A 20,169-nucleotide genomic window follows, 5' to 3' on the forward strand; every position below is an offset into this window, starting at 1 on the left:
TTCAATCGTCTTAACTATGAAGATATATAATATAATAGAGCCAATATTATTCTTAATTAATTATAGCCCTTATTAGTTTAATTAATGTTATAATATCATCTCCACTTAGGAAAAGACACAATAAGGTTCAATTTTGTATGTATTTGAGTTATCATTGAATTTGATATTAAAGAATATAGAAACAATTCAAATTCCAATGCCTTTTATATTTTAAAATGTGAATGGGTGTCTCCATTATTGTTCTTCAGTAAATTCTATAAGAATTTATCTTCAAAAAGTAAGCTAGCAACCCAACCCAGATTAATAATTTCCGTGGTAAATAATTGTAACCCAGTATATAAAAACATTATCTACTTCAAGAAAGTTAACCCACCCACCTAGTAAATTATATAGGGTAGTAGAGATAGACAGGTAGCTTATTTACAAGTTTGATTAATTTGGGCAAAAAAAAAAAAAAAGGGAAATGCCATTATTAGGCTTTATCAAATTATACTAAAGTTTTGGATAGTCTGAGTATATACATAATTTGGGGAGCATCATTTTCAGGAAGAAACATTATTGAAATTAATTTCTCATCATTCTAAGAGCAAGTGCTTGAAGCTCACCCAAATCAGTACTATTACACGGCCTCTTCTTATTTGCAAAAGCTTGAAATGAAAATTCTTCTCTGCAGCTCTCTATTTCTTGCATATTCATCCCATCGTTGTTGCGATCTGCTGATTCGAATGAGCTTTGTGGCGATATTGAATTCATGTAAGTTGGATAATTAGCAGGAAACGATGACACCCCCCCTGTGTTTCCCAGCCAATATTGATTCTCCATGTTCCTCGGATCCATTCTATTCTGACCCAGTTGAGCCTTCAGTTGCATCAATTGAGCTTGCAAAATTGCCACCTACAAAAACATTAGAGGTTCAGTAGCCAGAATCTAACATCAATGAAAGCAGAAAAATAACTTAATATGTGAGAAATATTTTTAGAACTCAAAGCAGAAAAAGATTACTGATAATATATGAGAAATATTTTTCAGAGATAAAATAACTAGATTTGGTTGAAAATTTGAGTAATTACCTGTTGTTGCAAGGCGAAGATGTGTGCAACACAACCATAAACAGGATCTCTAATCCGAGCCTGAGCTTCATAGGCAATTGTGACAACAGCCTCATAACGATCAGCCACAGGAACATGCAACAACAATTTAGACACATTACTGGCACCAAAAACTTTATGAATGGCAGCGAACCGTGCAGGGCCTTGTTCGGAGCAAAAATAAGGTGCAAAAATACAATCTGATGCGCATTTTCGCCTGAGAAATTTACATGCACCACAAGGAGAGCCACTGCTATTCCCAGACGATGCCATATGATAATTAAGAGACAGAAGAAGGAGAAGAGAATCTTAAAAATGGAAAATAATTTAAGGGCACACGAGCACACTAGGAAATGGTGCATATAAATCAAAGACTTCAAGGTGAGCGTGGGTAGGGGAGAGTGGGGCTTCTGAGAGTTGGGTTCCTCTTATAAGGAGTGTGAATAGGGGACATTAAGGGCCTATTTGTAGGCTTTTAATGGAGCATGCATTGATGGTTACGACAACATGGGTCATTTATTTATGCTTTTATTATTTCTAAGTTTAATTTTTTATAGTCCAAGTTTGATTTTGGGGTTTTGATATGTCAATCTTTTTCCGCCGAACGCCGCACCTGGGAACTGCGGTTGCTTGTCGTTTTATGGATGCTATTGTATCAGTTTCTTCTTCTCCTTCAACGCCACCTGCAGGTGAAAGCCTGCCGACATAGGCTCTACTTATTTAGTGATTTATATAAATGTATAAAGGCTAAACCACCATTTCCCACCCTAACTCTAATGAAATTACAATTTTTAATTTAAGTTTGAAAAGGTTATTTATCCATCCCATAAAACTAATTTTGTTAGTAAGTTAATTAACTACTCTATTTAAAAATAACTAAAATACTTTAATAACCCCACTAATCTTCTAATTTCTCAGTAAGGCCCAACCACATCCCTTCCTTCCCTTTTTTCAATCTAAAACTTCATTTTTTTCACTGTTTTTACAAAATCAGCACAAAAGAGAGAAAATAAAATAATTCTTGAATTTCAAGCAAGAGTCATCAGTGAGAAAGACAAAGGATGCCAGTAAAAAATTAAAAAAAACAAAAGAAAAAGAAAGTGTCGGTGGTGAAAATCACAGAGGAGAAAGGAAACAAATTTTTTATACTTTTAAAAGAAAATTAATATAATTATAATAAGTAATTGAGGAAATTTAATAAAAACATTATTGGTAATAGATATTTAAATTAAATTGTTATTACATTAAGAAATGATAAAAAATAATTTACACAGAAACCAAACATAATTCACTCATAGAAGTAGATAATGGGTGAATGAATAAACTTTTTAAATTTAAAGGGTAAAAATTGCAATTTCATTAAGTTTGGGTGGAATTAAAGATTCAAGCAGCGTGCTTGTTTTTCAACATGTATAGGCAGCATGGTATAGCTAGCGTTGCTCAAAGTTTGATTCATCATATGCAGTGACAAGTAAAGTTAACTAATTTTCATCAGGGGAATGATTATATTAATTAATCTGGCATGTGGATGTCCATGTCCATGTCCGTTACCATAGAGATTGGATGCCTCATGAAGCAAAGAAGATACTAAAAACTTAGCTACTTTTGGGTTTTATTGGGATCTGGGCCACTAGATGATAATGATGGTATTGAAACAGACAAATAGTACTTCTAGGCCTGTTTTGCCTAAAGGGACGGGTTTTGAATACCAGTAAAGTTGGTGTATTGAATTGTGTTTCCTTCGTGTGGATTGCTTGCTTCCATTTTCAGATCAGATGAGACAAAAGAAACCAAAAACAAAGCAACACGAGTGTAGTGTAAACTGTAGTGTAGCCATTGCAAAAAGGCTATTATGAAGTACAGGCCATCATCGATATCTCACAAACCCCACCCCGCCTGCTACAATCAAAACAATGGCTTGCGCTGTTGGGGTTTTTAGGGGATCACACATGACTGCTTTTTAGGAATTAGCTGTACAATTCTTCTTTTGCCAATCTTCTGATAATTAAATTGTTGGGATGCCTAATGCCTACCCTTTAATCTCTTTTGAAGCACAATAAAATCTCCACGTCTTATATCATGTATGTGGTCGGAAAGTTTGTTTGGATACACCATTCAATTATCTTTTGTCACTTTAGAGCCTTGAGCTTAACCTTTGTGATTAATACAAGAATGATAAAGTTGACTTCATAACAGAGAAATGCGACCCAAAGAAGAGTATTAAGAAACATTAATATTTATGATGTTTGCATCAGCACACGTGAAAGATGTTGAAGCTACGAACAAACAGAGAAGCCAAGCCTCTTCAAAAAAAAGCTTCAAGTGTCACCTTTAACAAAAGAAAATGGCTGTTTATGCACCAAAAAGCACATTCCCATGTCATATTCATATGCTAGCTAATTATTCATGGTATAACTCTTCAATTCTCTACCAGACATCACGCCAAAACTCCAACCTTAAAGTTTCCACGAAATAGACTCCATTTATTTTCAAGTCAATTTACACCATCATCATCCATGCACATGGCACACATGCAAACTGCCCACCAGATTTTTTTCTACATCGAATTAAAGTTTTTACCCACCACACCAGCATCATTATGTTGCTGGCTGGCAAACTTTTTGGGGTGGGGTGCATTCATTGTTATGAAGCTGAATTATGTCTCCAAAATTGAAGTTTGAATCAAGCATGCCCGATAGATATTCACATACATAATGCACTAGTTAAAAGCAAAAGCAAACTTGGTATTAAGAAAGCCAATTGATTTAAGGAGAGGGCATTCTCATCAAGCTCCAAAAAGAACATTTTCTCCAAAGCAACACTATGTACATAATACCAAAAATTAGAGATCAGAAGGATCCCTAAGCAAGGCCAACCCAAAACTGAGATCTTAGCAATACATGCTGCTGCATCAGTACACATTAAATCCTTGAAAACTTACAGTCATAAACCTTTCCACAAGGTAGTTAAACACCATATCCTATTCTCATCTCTTGTGATGGAACCTCACCTTCAATAAGAACTGCATCTTAACCTGTCAAATATATATGCAAAGAAAAAATAAATAAATTAACAGTTGATCACTTTTAGAAATTGTTTATGTGACTGTGTATCAACCCAAAAATAACTCACACGATGCACAGTAAGAATATCTGCTAATAAACACTGCAGCAGGAAAAACATATCCTTCCATGTTTTATTGTTCGTATCACTCATACATGACTAGTTAACTACATTTAGGAATGGACAAATCAAAAGACTAAATAGCAAAATTTTACCATAGTAAAGTAATAAGATATAAAATGAGAATTGAAACTATAACTTACTTGAGCTGCATCATAAACAATGTACTCATTGTACATAAGCTCAGAGGCCTTGACTCTTGATGGCACTGGTTTGCCACAAGGAACAGTGACATCATCTCTCCACTTCACATATTCCGATTCCTGTGGTACTTTCTTCCCTAGTCCTTTGGTAGAGTGCTTTCCTTCAGGAGGTTTATCCATATACTGAATCACAAAGCAGAAATAAAATACTAAGAAATGGTGTGGAGACATATGCATTACGAGATTATTTTTCCCATTGGCTACACATCATACTGGGTCAAACTTCTGGTTAAATAAATGTGTCCACTATAATACAGAATATCGCACAAAAAATTATATAGTTGCATAAGTTATAGTTGTTATAGGAACCCAATGAATGAGTGCACAAACAATGTTGTCAAGCACAAGCTGAATTAACACACCATTTGTAATTACCCATGTGGACAGCGATAAGAATGTCTGCACTAAAACTCCTACTTGAAAGTAATATCATGAGACAAATGTGACACAATTAAAACATCCAACCACCCAATGAAATGCACATAACAGTACAGGGAAACATCAAGAAGTAGGAAACATGCAGAATGGAATGTGAACTCACTTCTGCCTTCACGCGCGTGTGGACCTCTCCCAAAGCAACTTCACTAAGAAGCATTAGACCAACAGGATTTTTCTTATCAGTGTAGCAATACTGAGCACTTTTACTGACCAGGTCAGCAAAGTATATCCCCTTGCCAAACTATTTTTGAAAGGATTATTAAACAGTTAGTCTTGCAGAATTGTAGGTAGAGTACCAGATTCAGAACTGCAGATGCACCTGAACACACACACACACACACATAGAGGGAGAGCAAGATTGAGAATACCATATAGCCAGTTGCTGGTGCTTCAGGGGGTGCTATTCTCAGTCCTTGGCTAAGTATTCCCACAAAATTAGTCAACCGAGAACCTGCAGAGTGGAAAATTTTACAGCAGATGAGTAAAATATAACACATCACACTTCACTGAAGAAGTGTTTTCTCTTTAATAAATTAATGGCCAATTACCATGCCAGAGGAGCATTCTATTGTTAAGCTTTTCTCGATAAGGAGAAAACTTATCAAATTCTCCTTTCCTTTCAAGTGAAAATACTTCTTCAAGTTCAAGAGACCAATCCTGAGGATATCATAAAACGGCAGATCGTCATTCATGGAAAACCATATATAAGTAAACCGACCAACAAAAAGTCATTGCCAGCAAAATTAGTTCTCAAGGTTCAAGAGAATCTAAAACAAAACCCACCGTATGAGTAGGAGCATGAGTTGTGAGAAGATACTTCTCAATCAATTGATAATCTTCACTATCATGAGGAAGTGGAGCAATATCACAGCAGAGCTTCTGATATTTCTCATCAAGGGAGTCATCACTATCAACATCAAAACCTACCAATCTTGAAGCTATTTCAATGTCCTGGAGAGCTTCCAGCATTTTCACCTACCATAGAAACACAAACAAATTATTGTTGGTCCTCAAAGAAAAAACTACATGAGGCAGAAGAAATAGAGATCTGCATAGTTCAGTTACAGTCCAATATAAATCACATAGTTTGGCAAAAAAAATATCTGAGTACATTTTACTCCAAAATCCTGATCACTGCACACAGTGTGTCATAGAACAGAAAATTTAATCTCTAACAAGTTCCCATTCTTTGGCTACAGAAACTGACATAGAAACCAGAAGGCACAGCTATGACTTTCAGACTTTATTTTGTGCCCTTAAGGAGTATATTCTGGTCTCAAATTTCTGCTAAGTCAGCTTTCAAAAAAAGGGGTCCTTCAATCAAGGTAGTGAAAGGACTAACCTAAAAAAAGGGAGAGAGAGAAAACCACAAAGAAGTGATCGAGGTTGCAGGAGAAATTTCTAACTCAAGACATTGACTAATCAGTTTATGTTATGAGCTCCTTCTCCAAGGGGCAATATAAACATCTCACTACGGGGACAAACAACTCTTGAGCCAGGTTCTTATCCAATACAATGCTTAATTTGGAGTTCAATAATCATAAGTACATATAGCTTAAAGAAATTATATTGTTGAGTAGTCAATTTGTAGAATAATAATGCTACAATCATGTGACAAACAGATGTAGCAGCCAATAACAAAATGGTTCTTTTGACTAGAAAGTTGTAGAAACTGAAACCAAAACCAAAACCTTACTAATATGGCGTCAAATTCCCAAATACATCCTTCGAAAAAACAAACAAAAAACAATTCAACTTTGGTAATTTTCAGTTAGAAAAAAATTAGAATCAATCCCATAGCAATAAATGCTTACAAAAGATGAAAAGATTGATAATTTTCAAATACTAAACAAATTTCTTTGGAAAACAGAAAATTTGTAGAACTTCAAGACAAAAGAGGTTTTGACTTACAATCCAACTTTCTAGAACATGCCCTGTGCAGAAATTGTTCATGATAGATAATGAAATTACTAAATTTTCAGAACCTAAAAAAAATTCATTGTAAAACAGCAATTTAAGGGACTGCTAGAGAGAAGAGGCTTAGTCAATATGTAATTCAATTAGTTCTAATTGGCTTACAACCTAATTTTATCTAATGTGACTCCCTTCTGCAAGTTCCATCATCTCATAGCAAATATATCAAAAAAGTATCCAAGAGTAGCAAATCTGTACCTTTGACTTAAAATCATCTTCATCCCGTATAACATGTGGATGAATAGAAGGGATGACAGTAAAGAATCTATTGCTGGCATCAACTAACAAGCTCTCTTTTACAGAAGGATTCAATGCATTGTTATTTAATAAGTTTTGAATCTCTGTTAATGACTCAAAACCTGGAAACCGAGAAAATATACAAGGCATCAGTAAACAGGCCACCAAATTCTGTTTAGTTAATGCAATAATCATTCATTTTAAAGACTCAAAAAAATATAATTTTTACAGGTAAATACCCTTTTGGATATTATTTTTGCTCAGTTTTCCCAGTGGCATTTCTGACATGTTAATCTCAAACTCCATCATAGCAGCTCTGTAAAACTCAAAATTTGCTCTTTAAGTAATATTAATCATATAAAAGAATATAAAATAAGAAAAACAACATCAAACAAAACCTTTTTACCTATATGTTTCAACATTAAAGAGCATCTTCATTAACTCTACTAGAGGAGCTGCAAGTTTGCTGTCAGCACCAATCTGTTTCTTCTTTGACACTTGTTTGTTAACTCCATAATCCTGCAAATATAAGAAATTCATAATGAAAACAAGAAACAAGTAACAATTACCCAAACAAGGAGCATTCTTATCTGGGGATGTGCTTTTTCTTTATTTGTGTGTGAAGAGGAGAGGAGGGAGTTTTAGAGAGAGAGAGAAAGAGAGATATGCAATACAATATCCAATGGGAAGAATCTGCCGGGTTTCTTCTCGAACTTTTGTTTTTGTACCCACACTTCCCATGGATTCCCAGTCTTCTCCAGAAACAAACGTTTGAATTCATTGATTGCATCTAATTTTGAAAACTCTTCCAGTTTGCTCCCACCAATCTTCTCATTTCCCACTCGGCCCCATTTACGAAACACATAACAGTCTGACCCTTTATCATCTTGGATAATTTGCAGTATATAGTAACTTCACATAACAATCAGACACAAGTCAGTAACAACATGAAAATATATAGGACAAAACAATGTTCAGATCTTGGAGCATAGCGAAAAGTAGTAGTTGTAGTTTAAAACTAAAAGTTTTATGTGATATAATTTTCAGTAAAAGATTCAAAACAAAAATACCATAAAACCAAGAACAAAGATGGGATAAAATTGGCCCACCTGTTAACACCAGTTGACAAATCAGACATGTTCAAAGTTGTGTTATAGACACTATTCCCATCCTCAAGAATGTGACCCGTATCTTGCAGACCTGAAGCTTCATGCACTGCACTTTGACCTTTTACTTTGATTGTGACCATGCTAGAACTCTCACCGATGGCTTCAACTTTGTAAAGATCAAATGGAAGCATCTTTTGTTTTTTAAAACATTCAACCAAGTAATCCTCCCTAACAATTGGTATTTTCATCCTCCTGCCAGCAAAATCATTCCCAGTCAGACATAAATAAACTATAGAAACAACTACTAAAAGTGGCTCTACCTTGCCTTCCTCATCTCAGCATCTTGATCATCCAGCTCTCCGCCAACAACTAAGCAAATCGTATCTGCAATATGCCTTTTTAAGTAACAGCTGACAACGTGTCTATCTCTACAGCAATACAGTATATATGAAGAGGACAAATTTGATTCAAAATCCAAGGTAAGAGGAATAAACCTTTCTTGATCTTCGCATGAACCTGTCCACCAACTTCCTTAATTTTTCTCTTCCATTCTTCCTGCAGAGTAAACTCTCCATATTGAACTCAACCATATGTGATATTCTGAAACTATAGTAATCAGATACTTTCTACTACAATATAATCATTGAAATATAACAAGGATGTAAAGACCAACCATGGATTCCTTGGGTAATCGCAAAATAGAAACTTTAAGATCCTCCAAAGTTTCACCCTTTAAATGCTGAGATGTGGCATTAGTGGCTTGGCTAGCACAAGGATTGTTTGATGTCGGAGGAGGCAGGACTCGGAGAGGTTTTTCACTCTTTTGTGTTTTAAACCACTGCCACCAACGTGGTAAAACCTGAGTCAAAGTTTGCTTAGATTATAATTTCACATAATGTAGGCTGTATACCTTGCCAAGATATTTATTATCTGTCCCTTCTGGTACTTTCCACTTCCCTTTATGACGTATTGGTTCACGAGTAGAGTAAGAGCACTTGCTCCATGCAGACTGGTAACCATGGCACTGATACATGCCTCCAGAATAACGAAGAGAACCTGAACATATTGGGCAGCGACCAAGTGCTCCAAACATCATCCCATCAGCACTAAATAAGAGTCACAGTAATACAACCTTTGTCAATTTTCAAATGTCAAGTTTTAGATATCAATGCTGGTGTTGTAGTGTTGTATAACAACTAATGAATGGTTAGCTATTCAATTTTCCATTTATAAATAATACATGCAAGGCTAAAATCAGATGGAGCAGCTTGTATCATAATTTGTGTAAAATCAAGAGAGTAATATGTATGAAATAGTGCCTAATACTAACTACAGTTATAGCACAGATAGAAATATCCACCTAATTATAAACATTAATGAAACATCAATAAAGATGACATCAAATATGGGAATTCAACAAAAGGAATTCCAAGATAAAATGCCAATAAAATGCAGCACCAAGAAATTACCAACGGTCACGCAAGTCAAGTTCAGATCCTGTGGATTCTTGATCATTGATGTCAAGCATGTCCTTTAGCTCCTTTGATGTTAAGTGTTTTTTAAGATCATCTTTTAGAGCCCACAGTTCTTTACTCTGGGCTTCCAACTTACTTTGCAAATCAGAAGCATGTTCATCCAGCCTGTTATTAGAGTTCTTCACAAATGCAACCTTGCTTGTTGACACATCTCCTTCAGCCTTAGCAACCTTTGACCTCTGATCAGCACCGACATTTTTACGTTTTGTACCAGCTTTTGATGTTGATTGTTGTGTCACATCTTTATCCTGTTGTTCCTCAGCTTTTGTGCCTGAACCAACAGGTACAAAGGCAAAGGGACAAAAACCAGTAAAACAATATATCAGGTGGCATTACAGCATCATCAAACAAGTAATAATGACATGAACATTCGTACCACTCTTGGCAGTAGAAGAAACCTTCTTAACCAGGGCACTAACAGTTGCCTGATCAGAAACTGATAGGCTTTCCCATCCAGACAGTTTTTCCATGCGAATAGATGGAGACACTTGCAATAAACAATTGGCATGATGCCATGCCAGACCTTTAGCTCCTTGACCATTGGGCTTGGAAGATACACGAACCTAACAACACAATAAAAGAAATCGTCAAGTAATGTTTGCATTACTTGTACATTTAGTGATATAAACAAACCATATCAATCAACTATTCTAATAGTTTGATATAAATTTATATATGCTAATGCAAACACAGAAACGAGAATTTTGATTCCACTATCAACTTCTGCAAGATATAGTTAAGTTTATAGAATCTGTTATCAAATTGCAAGATCCAAGATATGGTCCTCAATCCATCTACAGAACAATAATCCCTCCAATTGGAATAGATGAATTATCATTTAACAAAGAAAAATAAAACACCTCTCCTTTCATGATTTTTTGGTTGCAGTCCTTGCAAGTAGCACGAGAGGTTTGTGAAACTTCAATAGCATATTCCATAGTAGTGACAGCAGTCTTATTTGAAGGTCCACCATCCTCCACATATTTTCTAATTTTTTGCTGGTCTTCCCATCGAAGTGATTCTAACCCATCAACATCATCTAGGCTAAAAGCAAAAATAAGAAACAAAAGATATTTGAGGCATCTCTTGGGATTCTATATTTGAAATTATAATAATAATTAATACATACGATTTTATCTGATTTGCTTTCTTCAATACACAATCGGCATGGTTCCACATCTGCAAGTCAGGAAGCTCAAATCATCCATCATACTCCACAAATAAAAGGAATAAAGTAAAACAAGAGCAAAGAAAAGAAGTTCTTGCACAATGCCAAAAGAGAATCCCATTTCACAAAGATAAACTGAATGTAAATTGAATAAAAAACTTCAGGACATTGACTTTTTTTTTTTTTTTTTTTGCATAATAACAAAAAAAAACTGATTATTATTTCACACTAGGGCCAACTTCCTTCAGAGAAATATACAAAAATTCTTATTCAACCATCAACGAAAACTTTCTCGTTACTATAAATTAATAAACCAAGTACCAAAAAACCTAACATTGCAAAAAAAGGAGAAATAATAAACACAATTGTAATAAGCAGGGAAAGCAAAGAAACACAAAATGCATAGAAAAAGAGGGAAACATGAAAAGAAGGGCAGAATAGGGTAAAGAAGAATATACAGGCATGAAGCCGTCGAAATTAGAGGACTGGACCATTTTGCCAAGCCTAAAAACTTCCTTGTCAATGTTAGTCTTGCAAGTTCTGCAAGAAGACCGCGCTGATTTTGCATACTCCACCTTCCAGGGCTTTGGCGGGTTCGCCATTGTGAGTCTTGTCACTAAAACTGTGCGTTCCGTGCTGTTTGGCTCGCTCTGTTAATATAAATACATCACTAATGCAAAATCATTCGATCACACAATTTTATATATCGTAGAAGTGTGGATTGGGGGAATTTTCTCCATGCTGAACCTTATGATTATAATGGCTGCTCTGACACTCTCTGCTTATCCCTCTCCACTTGATTTTGATATTTACAGCTGTTTTTTGAAGTCACTTTTTTTATTTAAATTAAATATAAAATTTAATCCTTTAGGTGATATTTATTTTTATATAAAATTCGAATCTGTCTGATCTTAGAATATAATTGAACGTATATATCTGATCAATACCTTGTGATTAATATGATGGATGCATATTTTTTACATATAATTTAAATATATAATAATATATTATTTATGGAGATAAATAATATAAATATATATATATATATATATATATATATATATATATATATATATATATATATATATATATATGAATATAAATATATATGATAATTTTGCTAATACATTTATTTGTGTGGTAATAAAAAATTTATTATAATCTGCTCTTTGCATTTGTTTATAATAAATATTGAACCAATTGTCACAAAATTTTTCGTCTTTTTTATTACCAGATTTTTAAATAAAAATAAAAATATGTAAATTTAAAATGTATGACTCAAATAAAATTGGATTGAACGCCGTCTTTCATTCTGTGATAATACCAACTGTCCAACTCTTAGACAGCACTATATATTTGTTATAACATTCCACACAAATTCAGACCAAAGAAAGAATTTTGCATAGAAATACCAGTGCCAATATTATGGTCAATTGTATAACCTCAAACATAGGCTGCATATATAATATTATATAACAAAGAAAAAAGATAGTATAAACAGAAAATATATATATGATAGAAGAAACAGATCACTATTTTCCAAAATTATAACACCATACACAAAGTCAATGAGTAATACATAAAACTGAACAAGATTAACATTTCTTTCAATGAAAAGCATAAATTATTTCTATAAAGTTGTAAGAAACTGAATGGCCATTTATACTTCTCTACCACTTTTCATCACTCTCCACTTCATGATCATACATTATTTAAGATTAGTTTCTTCTGTCTTAATTTTCTATATCCAATCAATGGCACATAACTCACAATTGGATCATAGGAGCCTGCATGAAGAGGTACTGCAAAAAAAATAATACAAAAGTCATCAATACGCTAGGTGTTGAATAATATGATTTTTTATGTTGGATCTTAAGATCATACCTCAAATGACTTTCCCGACCGTTCATGTTCCAGCATGCTCAGGGCAACTTCACAGCTCTGTGAAACAATAGGCTCAGGATCCCTGGCAAATTCCTCAAGAAGTGCCACACTGTGGTCATCTGCAAGTGCACCCCATATGTAATTTTAATTACGTAATGAAACAAAGAAAATGGTTGATGTTCAATAAGAAGCATCAGATTTAAAGCACACGCACATAACAAAATAACTCCAATGAAAGAGAGAGCTTCAGTGAAGAAGAATGTTATTGGAAAGGACAATTTATTAAAGAGCCAAAAATATTTCATCTGCAACAACAAGTTTCTTTCAACATAAAAAGTATCCAGAAAATAATACGAGAAAATTGTACTTCATATTATGCATGCGGTAAGAAAGTTACTGATTTGATTTACTTCAAATATCAATAAGTTGTTTTCCAAAAACAATGGACCACTGATGCGAGCATCCTGCTGGATCAGACATTGACCTTCAGTATAATAATTATAAGCAAGTGATATCAATCATCATAACTAGACACCTCTCAAGATGAAAATCAAGTTTTAGCCTTAATAAGTTTTGTTGTCAAGGGCCACAACTTTTACATGATAGAACACTAATACTAACTGTAAGTTCCACACAACTAACGATTTGTCCCACTAGTTCCTAGTTAATCATCAAGTTCAGAGAATGCATCATGCACTCAACCAAGAAAAAAAAGTACCAGAAAAAAAATCAAGTAATAATACCAGCAATGGAACCAAGAGCTTCAGCAGCTTCATGTCTGACCATGGGATGCTCCTTCAAATCCCTGAGTACATTACAAAGTGCAGCAGACGCAGCTTTGTTTTGCAATTGGCCCAACACATAAGCAACCTGCATGCCACCACAAACATAAACATCTAAAGATCAGAAAATTTAGAGGATACAAACCACATCTAGAAAGACATGATTCACGTTAACAATCTCCAGTAAACCTTCATCAAAAGACCAAGAACCAGAACCATTCTTTCTTGACAAAATAATTCTGGCTAAATTCTTAAAAATTGCTATAACAGTAAATCTTCATCCACATCCAGCAGATACCAAATAATTACAATTTTACATCCACCAAAATGGAACCCTGGCACAGGCTTAAAGAGTCACAGATCAACTAGATTAAACTTGACAAACCTCATGCTTCAGCAGAGCACTCTTCGCGCCTAAAGAATCAATTATAGCAGAAACAGCTTCATCTCCACCGTTGTTGCGAAGTGCAAAAAGTGCTGCATATCGTTCATACATCCCTTTTGCTTCATCCAGAAGAACTTCTCTTAAAATCAAATAATGTCAGTCAGCAAATTAACCATTAAACAACATTCTCAAAATGAATCCATTGATTTTTTTAGGACAAAACAGACCTTAGCTCATCAACAGAACAGCATAATGAAGTTGGTGCAGCTGGGTCAACAGACATGAAAGGTGATTTTTCTACCACAGATGATCCATTGTCATCAACAGAGGTCTTTAATTCCTCAATTCGCTTAAGTGCCAGTTCACATGTTTCTCGAACCTCCTCAGCTGGATCTAAAACTAAACTATTCTTTAACATAGGAATATTACTATCTAAACCAATTGCACCCAGAGCTTCTGCTGCCTAATATTAACATTATAAATAATGTAAACAACAATAGTAACCAAAATAAACAAAGAAGAAAAACAAAAAGGAGAAAGGGACGACGGTAACTTGCCTCATGACGAACAATCGGATGCAGAGAAAAATCATTCAAAACTGCTTCCAAAGCAGGGATAGCTTCAGCATCTTGCATTTGACCCAAAGCAAATGCAGCCTCATGCGCCAACAAATTTGAAGAATCCCTTGTAGCTGCAACCCAGCGAAAAAGAATACAACTTAGCGAGTGAAAGAAAATCAACTTAGGAAAAATATTAGAGAGTGAACAAACCACTTATAAGGGCGTTGCGAGGGCCGGGACCTTTGAGGTTGCGAAGAGAGAAAAGTGCTCGGAACCGCTCTGAGATTGGTTGCGTCGGATCAAGCAACCGGTCGCAAAGGAATTTTTCCATGTCAGGTGAGGATTCGAATGCGTTGGCCATGTTGTGAGTGAACCCACTAGCGAGCTAGCAGTGCTGTGATTGCCGTATATGGGTCAGTTATGAACCCCAAGGAGCCTGTTTCACAATCAGCTTAGGGTTGAGGCAGAATGGGATTCCCGAATTCAAGTTCAAAGAAAGTTTTGGCCAGTAAATGTTTCTTTCCTACCCAAACTTTAATAAGATAAAAGTTCACAGATTTAAGTTTAAAATTTTCATTTTTCTACCCGTCCGTCAAGTACCCACCATTCAACTTCCATTTTCATTCCAACTATTTTTTTCTTTTTTAAACCTTTCCAGGTGATATTTTAATTCGAGAAACATCTTCCATGCCAAGAAAGTGATAAAAAAGCTGCAGGACCTAATGGTGCCTTTTTATTTAATATAATAAATAGTATTTATAATAATCATAATAAACCAAAAATTATTTTATAATAATCATAAATAATGTTTGTAAAGGATCTGTATTGTTTTACTGAGGTATAAAGGGAAAATTAGAAATGCTTTAATTAATATGTTATTATATAATTAAATTATTAAAAATTAAAAATAAAATAATATTTAATTATATAATAATATTTTATATTTATATATATAATTATGTATATAATTTTATCTAATAAAATATACTAAATTATGTATGACTTGACCCAATAAAATATTTATGGGCTTAGGTAAGTCTAAGCCTTCCTTCACAGAGGAGAAGTCCGCTGCTGATGACAATGAAATCATGAGTTACTGTGGTAGAATTGGAAGTTGAATGTGAATTTTGGACACCCTAGTAACATTACTCGTTTCTCAACGAACCCAACCTTTTTTTGTCTCATGAAGCTGATGACCATTGAGATTAGTGGACCCCACCAAAGGTGAATCACCATTCCATTTCCTATGGCAAATTGCATTACAATGCATGTATTTACCCCCACTACGTTGCGATTGATAGCTCTGCCTGGTTTTATATATACAGCCCACCTATTTTCTCTCTCTTTGAGCTTCTCTGCTACTACTGCACGGGAATTTCATCTCCCCTTCCTAGGGTAACGCCTCAATCTATTTCCCCTTTCAGATCTGATTTTTCACCTTGATTCCTCTGTAGTTGTAAATCGCTCTAATTTGATTTACGAGATTAATTTAGATCCAAGTTTTATATGTTCCTTAGAATTCTTTTGAATTGTTGAAATTCCTTTAATGCTCTTACTATCTCTTCATTTAATTACTCTGCGCTTGTTTTTGTTTAAATTATTCAATATCATAGGAACACGCTTTAGAGCACTGAAAAGCGGAGATTCAGAGATCTTTGACTCATGAATTCCAGAAGGTTAGTTCGATTAAAGTTCTATTACTTGCTTCATTTCGTCTATGGATAACTGGTCTATCGGATTTAGTTCTTGTTGATACTTACTGAGATCTGCGATTTTTAAGGCGTATTTCTATACAGTTAATTATGTTTTTGGTCGGATTTGGTTAGTTTTTTGCTACTGTTATTTTATTATGATGCTTCAATCTGGAATGAGCAAGAGATTGGTTTCTGCATTCTCTTTGGCAGTGTTACAGTATGATGATGTGAATGGTTGTTTCGTGGCTTGAGCTGTGATATAGAAAACGAAGAAATTATAGTTCAAAGGAAGTTAACTCGTCTATGAGAAGAAAGTAATATTTTTTGATAAGAAGTTAGAAGGGAAGAAGAAGGGAAATTCGGAAGTGTTTGACAAACACACTCGAATACCTTCTAGCAACTCTGAATAAGATAGAGTTTTAACTACTTGTATACTGACTCTAATAATGCTGTTGTGTGTGCTTCAAGCCTTCTTTGAAACACCTAAAATCTTGAAAATCTCTTAAACTTAAAACTATAAATTGTCACAAAAACACTTTTAGCTGTGTATAAAACGTTCCATATGTGTGTTAGGATTCCTAAAACCAGATGACTTTGTTTCTATTGTTGTCTTAAACAGTTGACCTTAGCTTGCTACCTTGGACATGGTATTCACATGTATACCCTGCAATGTCCATTGCGGCCATCACTCTCTTCATTTCCTATTGAAGGACTGTTGCTAAATGATCACAAATCATGTGTACCCTGTGAGTTTCAGTTAGCCCATTGATGTTATGTTATCATATAACTTTTGAGGTTTAAGATTACCCTCTTTGTATAGGACACTTTGTTTTTGTTTATCTTCAGATCTAGGCGGGAAATTTTTTTCTGGCTTGTGGCCTTGAATCTCAATAATTGCTGCTACACCAACCATTTGTCACTTAATTGAGTTACTATTGTTTTCTGCTTAGTCTGACCATATCTCATCTTGATAAAACTCCTTTTCTTTATGATATATTTTCTGGCCATTTTGGCACATGACTATGTATTTATTTTTTCCATTAGCAGGGATTACCGTAATAATAAAGTCTCACTTTTTGATGGCATTGAGGAGGGTGGCATTAGAGCCTCTTCTTCTTACTCCCATGAAATTGACGAGCATGATAATGAACGAGCTTTGGAAGGACTGCAAGATAGGGTCAATCTTATTAAGAGAGTAAGTTATATCTTGTTTGCTAAACATTGGTACAATTGTAAGACATACTCTCATATCAATTCAAAAAATCATAAGGTCTTCCTGGTGTTTTTAACTTGATTCAGTTGTGCTCCTTTTGACTGTTTCAAAGTCAGATGGGATAAAAAAATGTCAGAAGGTGAATGGATGAAATTAAATAAGTATTTAGAATTTTATAGGTATCCTGGCTGGAATAATATTTATATCTTTCATGAAATCTTTTTTTTTTTTGTTTTCCCAGCAACGGGAGCTTCTTCAAATTCTTCTTTTTCAGTAGATCAAAGCTGTTATGCCCCCAAGGCCTTCATATGAAGCATTACCCTTTTACTTGATGATTGCAATATTGACGCAAATCTCCCTCAAAAGTTCATTTTTGGCAGAATTTTAAGCATAGGCTTTTATTTGAAATTATGATATGCATCTCTGATAAAGAGGAATACTATCAACGTAGATGAATGAGTTTTTGTATAGTATCTGGCTTTTTAATCTTCTTGAAAAGTCCCAAAAGTTCCCTGATTTATGTTTGTTCAAACAGCTTTCAGGGGATATAAACGAGGAGGTGGAAACCCACAACCGAATGTTGGATCGAATGGTATGTATATTGCCATAAATCTCTCTTTTGTATTATGTCGCTTTGTTGTTTATTGATTTTTGTTAACATATGTGGCTTGGTTTTCAGGGTAATGATATGGATTCGTCAAGAGGAATCTTGTCAGGGACCATGGATAAGTTTAAAATGGTATGTGGATAATGTGACCTTCTTCTTGTTCTTGTTCGCAGATTTCTATTTCTGGGCAGACTGCGCTTTTGTTATCCTTTATATTTCTATCACATCAAATTTCTAGCTGTTATGTTAATTATGATCTGCTGTGATAGGTGTTTGAGACGAAATCAAGCCGGAGAATGTTTACCCTCATCGCATCATTTCTGGTCATTTTCTTAATTGTATATTATCTCACTAGGTGAACAATTCATGATGTATTTGATACAACTGGCACCTTTATGTTAGAACTGAGATGACCTTTTTACTGTAATCAGTGTTACCGTTGCTCTAAAGGAATTGTGGTGTGGTTGTATAAAGATATTTATTCTATAAAACATTTTAGTCCTTCATGTTCCCTGAGGTACTAGCCACTCGTCTATGGCTGAGCCAGGCCTGTGGAAGCTTTTGTTAAAGTAGCAGAACACTACTGGTCTTTGAATGTCCACTGAACCTTTAAATTAATGCAGTACTAATCACAAGCTTAGTATACTTCTTTGATGAATTTTCAATAGTTCATTCAAGCAGAAAGTGTCAAAATATTAATTTGGCATGGATGCAATTTAATTATGAAGGATTTATGATGTTAGGGGACAAACATTAGAAGTAAGAGATAGCCCGGTATCGCAGTTGGTAAAATAATTTCTCAGATCTTGGCAAGATCGTGAAGTATATTTGAAAAGGCATGCGGTTTAAAATAACCAAATTTAAATAATTGTGTCAGAAAATGCACCAGCCGGGAATCGAACCCGGGTCTGTACCGTGGCAGGGTACTATTCTACCACTAGACCACTGGTGCCTTTTGTTGAAAGGCGGCTTCTCTTTTTATATATTACTATTTGTAAAGAATCTCATAGCTTGCAAGTTGCCGACATGAATGTCTAATTTCTCTTCGTAAATTATTAGATTGTTTTCAATTAATAAATAATAATTTATTTTTCAATAACCTAATAATCTCTGAAAAATGGAAATTTACACATGCCTTAAAATTGATCATAAATTATATAAAAAATTATTTATTTACTGATAAAAAAAAAACACATTTTTAATGCAGTGATATTGTTTTGTTGATGTTGTTAGCATGTAATCTAAAACGTGTAGGAGACAATCCGAACTTTCATTTATAAGCCCTTAAGAAATAGTGAAATTTTAGAAGTATTGTGTACACTTTGTACTGTGAGTTTCCCCCTTTTCTTAAAAAAAGAGTGAGTATATTTTACATTACGTTTCCCTAACTTGTGCGTGGAGGGCATAGATAATAAGTAGCGCAACTGTGTTTTGGTTGGATAATATTAGTAAGGCCAAAAGACTTATTCTCACCTAAGGTTTAGTAAAAACCAAAAGTTTGAAAACTTATATTTTTCTCCTAAGGTTTCATTTTCATTTATCCTTCTCCGACAAGCTCTCTCTGACCAACAACCAGCATTCTTCCTCTACTACGGAATGATTGTCAATATCAATTGCAACGACGACCTAAAGAACAATGTTTCTTAGAAGCATTTTTCAGTGTTCTTCACAACGAAAATTAGCACAAAACACAAATCTTTAGTGTCCATTGTCTTTGGGAAACGTCGATCAACAAAGATTAGCAAATGAAGCTTCATCTCAAGGTGAAGAGCAATGAATAAAGAGGCGTGCGATAGTCTTCGTTGGCTAGAGAGGGAAGGGAGATAGACTAGGAGGGAGGACATTGCCGGAGATCAAGGTTGGGCCAATGGGAGAGAAATCACCAAAGAGAAATCGATGAAGTAAAGATTTGGGGTGAAATAAAACTTTTAAAAAAACTAGGGGATAGGTATATGAGAAAAATATGAGTGGTTGAAACTTAAACTTAGAGGGGGAGAAAATCAATTTTTTAAACTTGAAAAATATAAAATTATGAGACATAAATAAAATTTTAAAACTTAACAGTTATTTTAAAATATGATTTAAAATAAATTTTATAAAAAATAATTT

General features: G+C 34.5%; 4 protein-coding genes and 1 non-coding gene across 7 annotated transcripts; 1 reads left to right on the forward strand and 4 right to left on the reverse strand.

Moving 5' to 3' along the window:
* Positions 1-482: 482 nt before the first annotated feature.
* LOC123224493 (LOB domain-containing protein 16-like) lies at positions 483-1,471 on the reverse strand. The gene is made up of 2 exons (XM_044648174.1): positions 1,071-1,471; positions 483-894 (listed from the first exon to the last, which is right to left on the reverse strand). The coding sequence occupies exons 1-2, from the start codon at positions 1,359-1,361 to the stop codon at positions 565-567; spliced, it is 621 nt and encodes a 206-aa protein (XP_044504109.1). The 5' UTR covers positions 1,362-1,471; the 3' UTR covers positions 483-564.
* Positions 1,472-3,747: 2,276 nt separating this feature from the next.
* On the reverse strand, positions 3,748-11,760 carry LOC123224080 (poly [ADP-ribose] polymerase 1-like). Its single transcript, XM_044647603.1, has 20 exons — positions 11,394-11,760; positions 10,897-10,946; positions 10,628-10,811; positions 10,144-10,330; positions 9,702-10,038; positions 9,143-9,338; positions 8,906-9,070; positions 8,727-8,787; positions 8,553-8,616; positions 8,233-8,484; positions 7,798-8,035; positions 7,530-7,642; positions 7,363-7,439; positions 7,085-7,245; positions 5,696-5,887; positions 5,461-5,569; positions 5,281-5,363; positions 5,016-5,153; positions 4,415-4,597; positions 3,748-4,122 (listed from the first exon to the last, which is right to left on the reverse strand). Exons 1-20 carry the CDS (start codon positions 11,535-11,537, stop codon positions 4,075-4,077), a joined length of 2,982 nt encoding a protein of 993 aa, XP_044503538.1. The 5' UTR covers positions 11,538-11,760; the 3' UTR covers positions 3,748-4,074.
* A 664-nt stretch (positions 11,761-12,424) lies between these two features.
* Positions 12,425-15,073, reverse strand: LOC123222671 (deoxyhypusine hydroxylase). Its single transcript, XM_044645566.1, has 7 exons — positions 14,757-15,073; positions 14,544-14,677; positions 14,214-14,449; positions 13,987-14,125; positions 13,563-13,689; positions 12,820-12,938; positions 12,425-12,737 (listed from the first exon to the last, which is right to left on the reverse strand). Exons 1-7 carry the CDS (start codon positions 14,905-14,907, stop codon positions 12,702-12,704), a joined length of 942 nt encoding a protein of 313 aa, XP_044501501.1. The 5' UTR covers positions 14,908-15,073; the 3' UTR covers positions 12,425-12,701.
* Positions 15,074-15,789: 716 nt separating this feature from the next.
* LOC123222358 (bet1-like SNARE 1-1) lies at positions 15,790-18,566 on the forward strand. Of its 3 annotated transcripts, none has more exons than XM_044645062.1 (6): positions 15,790-15,941; positions 16,160-16,222; positions 17,285-17,435; positions 17,989-18,045; positions 18,133-18,192; positions 18,330-18,566. In XM_044645062.1, exons 2-6 carry the CDS (start codon positions 16,209-16,211, stop codon positions 18,417-18,419), a joined length of 372 nt encoding a protein of 123 aa, XP_044500997.1. In that variant the 5' UTR covers positions 15,790-15,941; positions 16,160-16,208; the 3' UTR covers positions 18,420-18,566. The 3 variants fall into 3 exon arrangements, with proteins under 3 accessions (XP_044500997.1, XP_044500998.1, XP_044500999.1); XM_044645063.1 differs by having other exon boundaries at positions 15,791-15,941; positions 17,288-17,435; XM_044645064.1 differs by lacking the exons at positions 15,790-15,941; positions 16,160-16,222 and adding an exon at positions 16,246-16,986.
* Positions 18,567-18,941: 375 nt separating this feature from the next.
* Positions 18,942-19,012, reverse strand: TRNAG-GCC. The gene has a single exon. It is a non-coding gene; the product is annotated as a tRNA-Gly (tRNA).
* Positions 19,013-20,169: the final 1,157 nt, after the last annotated feature.

Source organism: Mangifera indica, chromosome 8 (genome assembly GCF_011075055.1).
Source record: "Mangifera indica cultivar Alphonso chromosome 8, CATAS_Mindica_2.1, whole genome shotgun sequence".
NCBI classification, from domain to species: domain Eukaryota; kingdom Viridiplantae; phylum Streptophyta; class Magnoliopsida; order Sapindales; family Anacardiaceae; genus Mangifera; species Mangifera indica.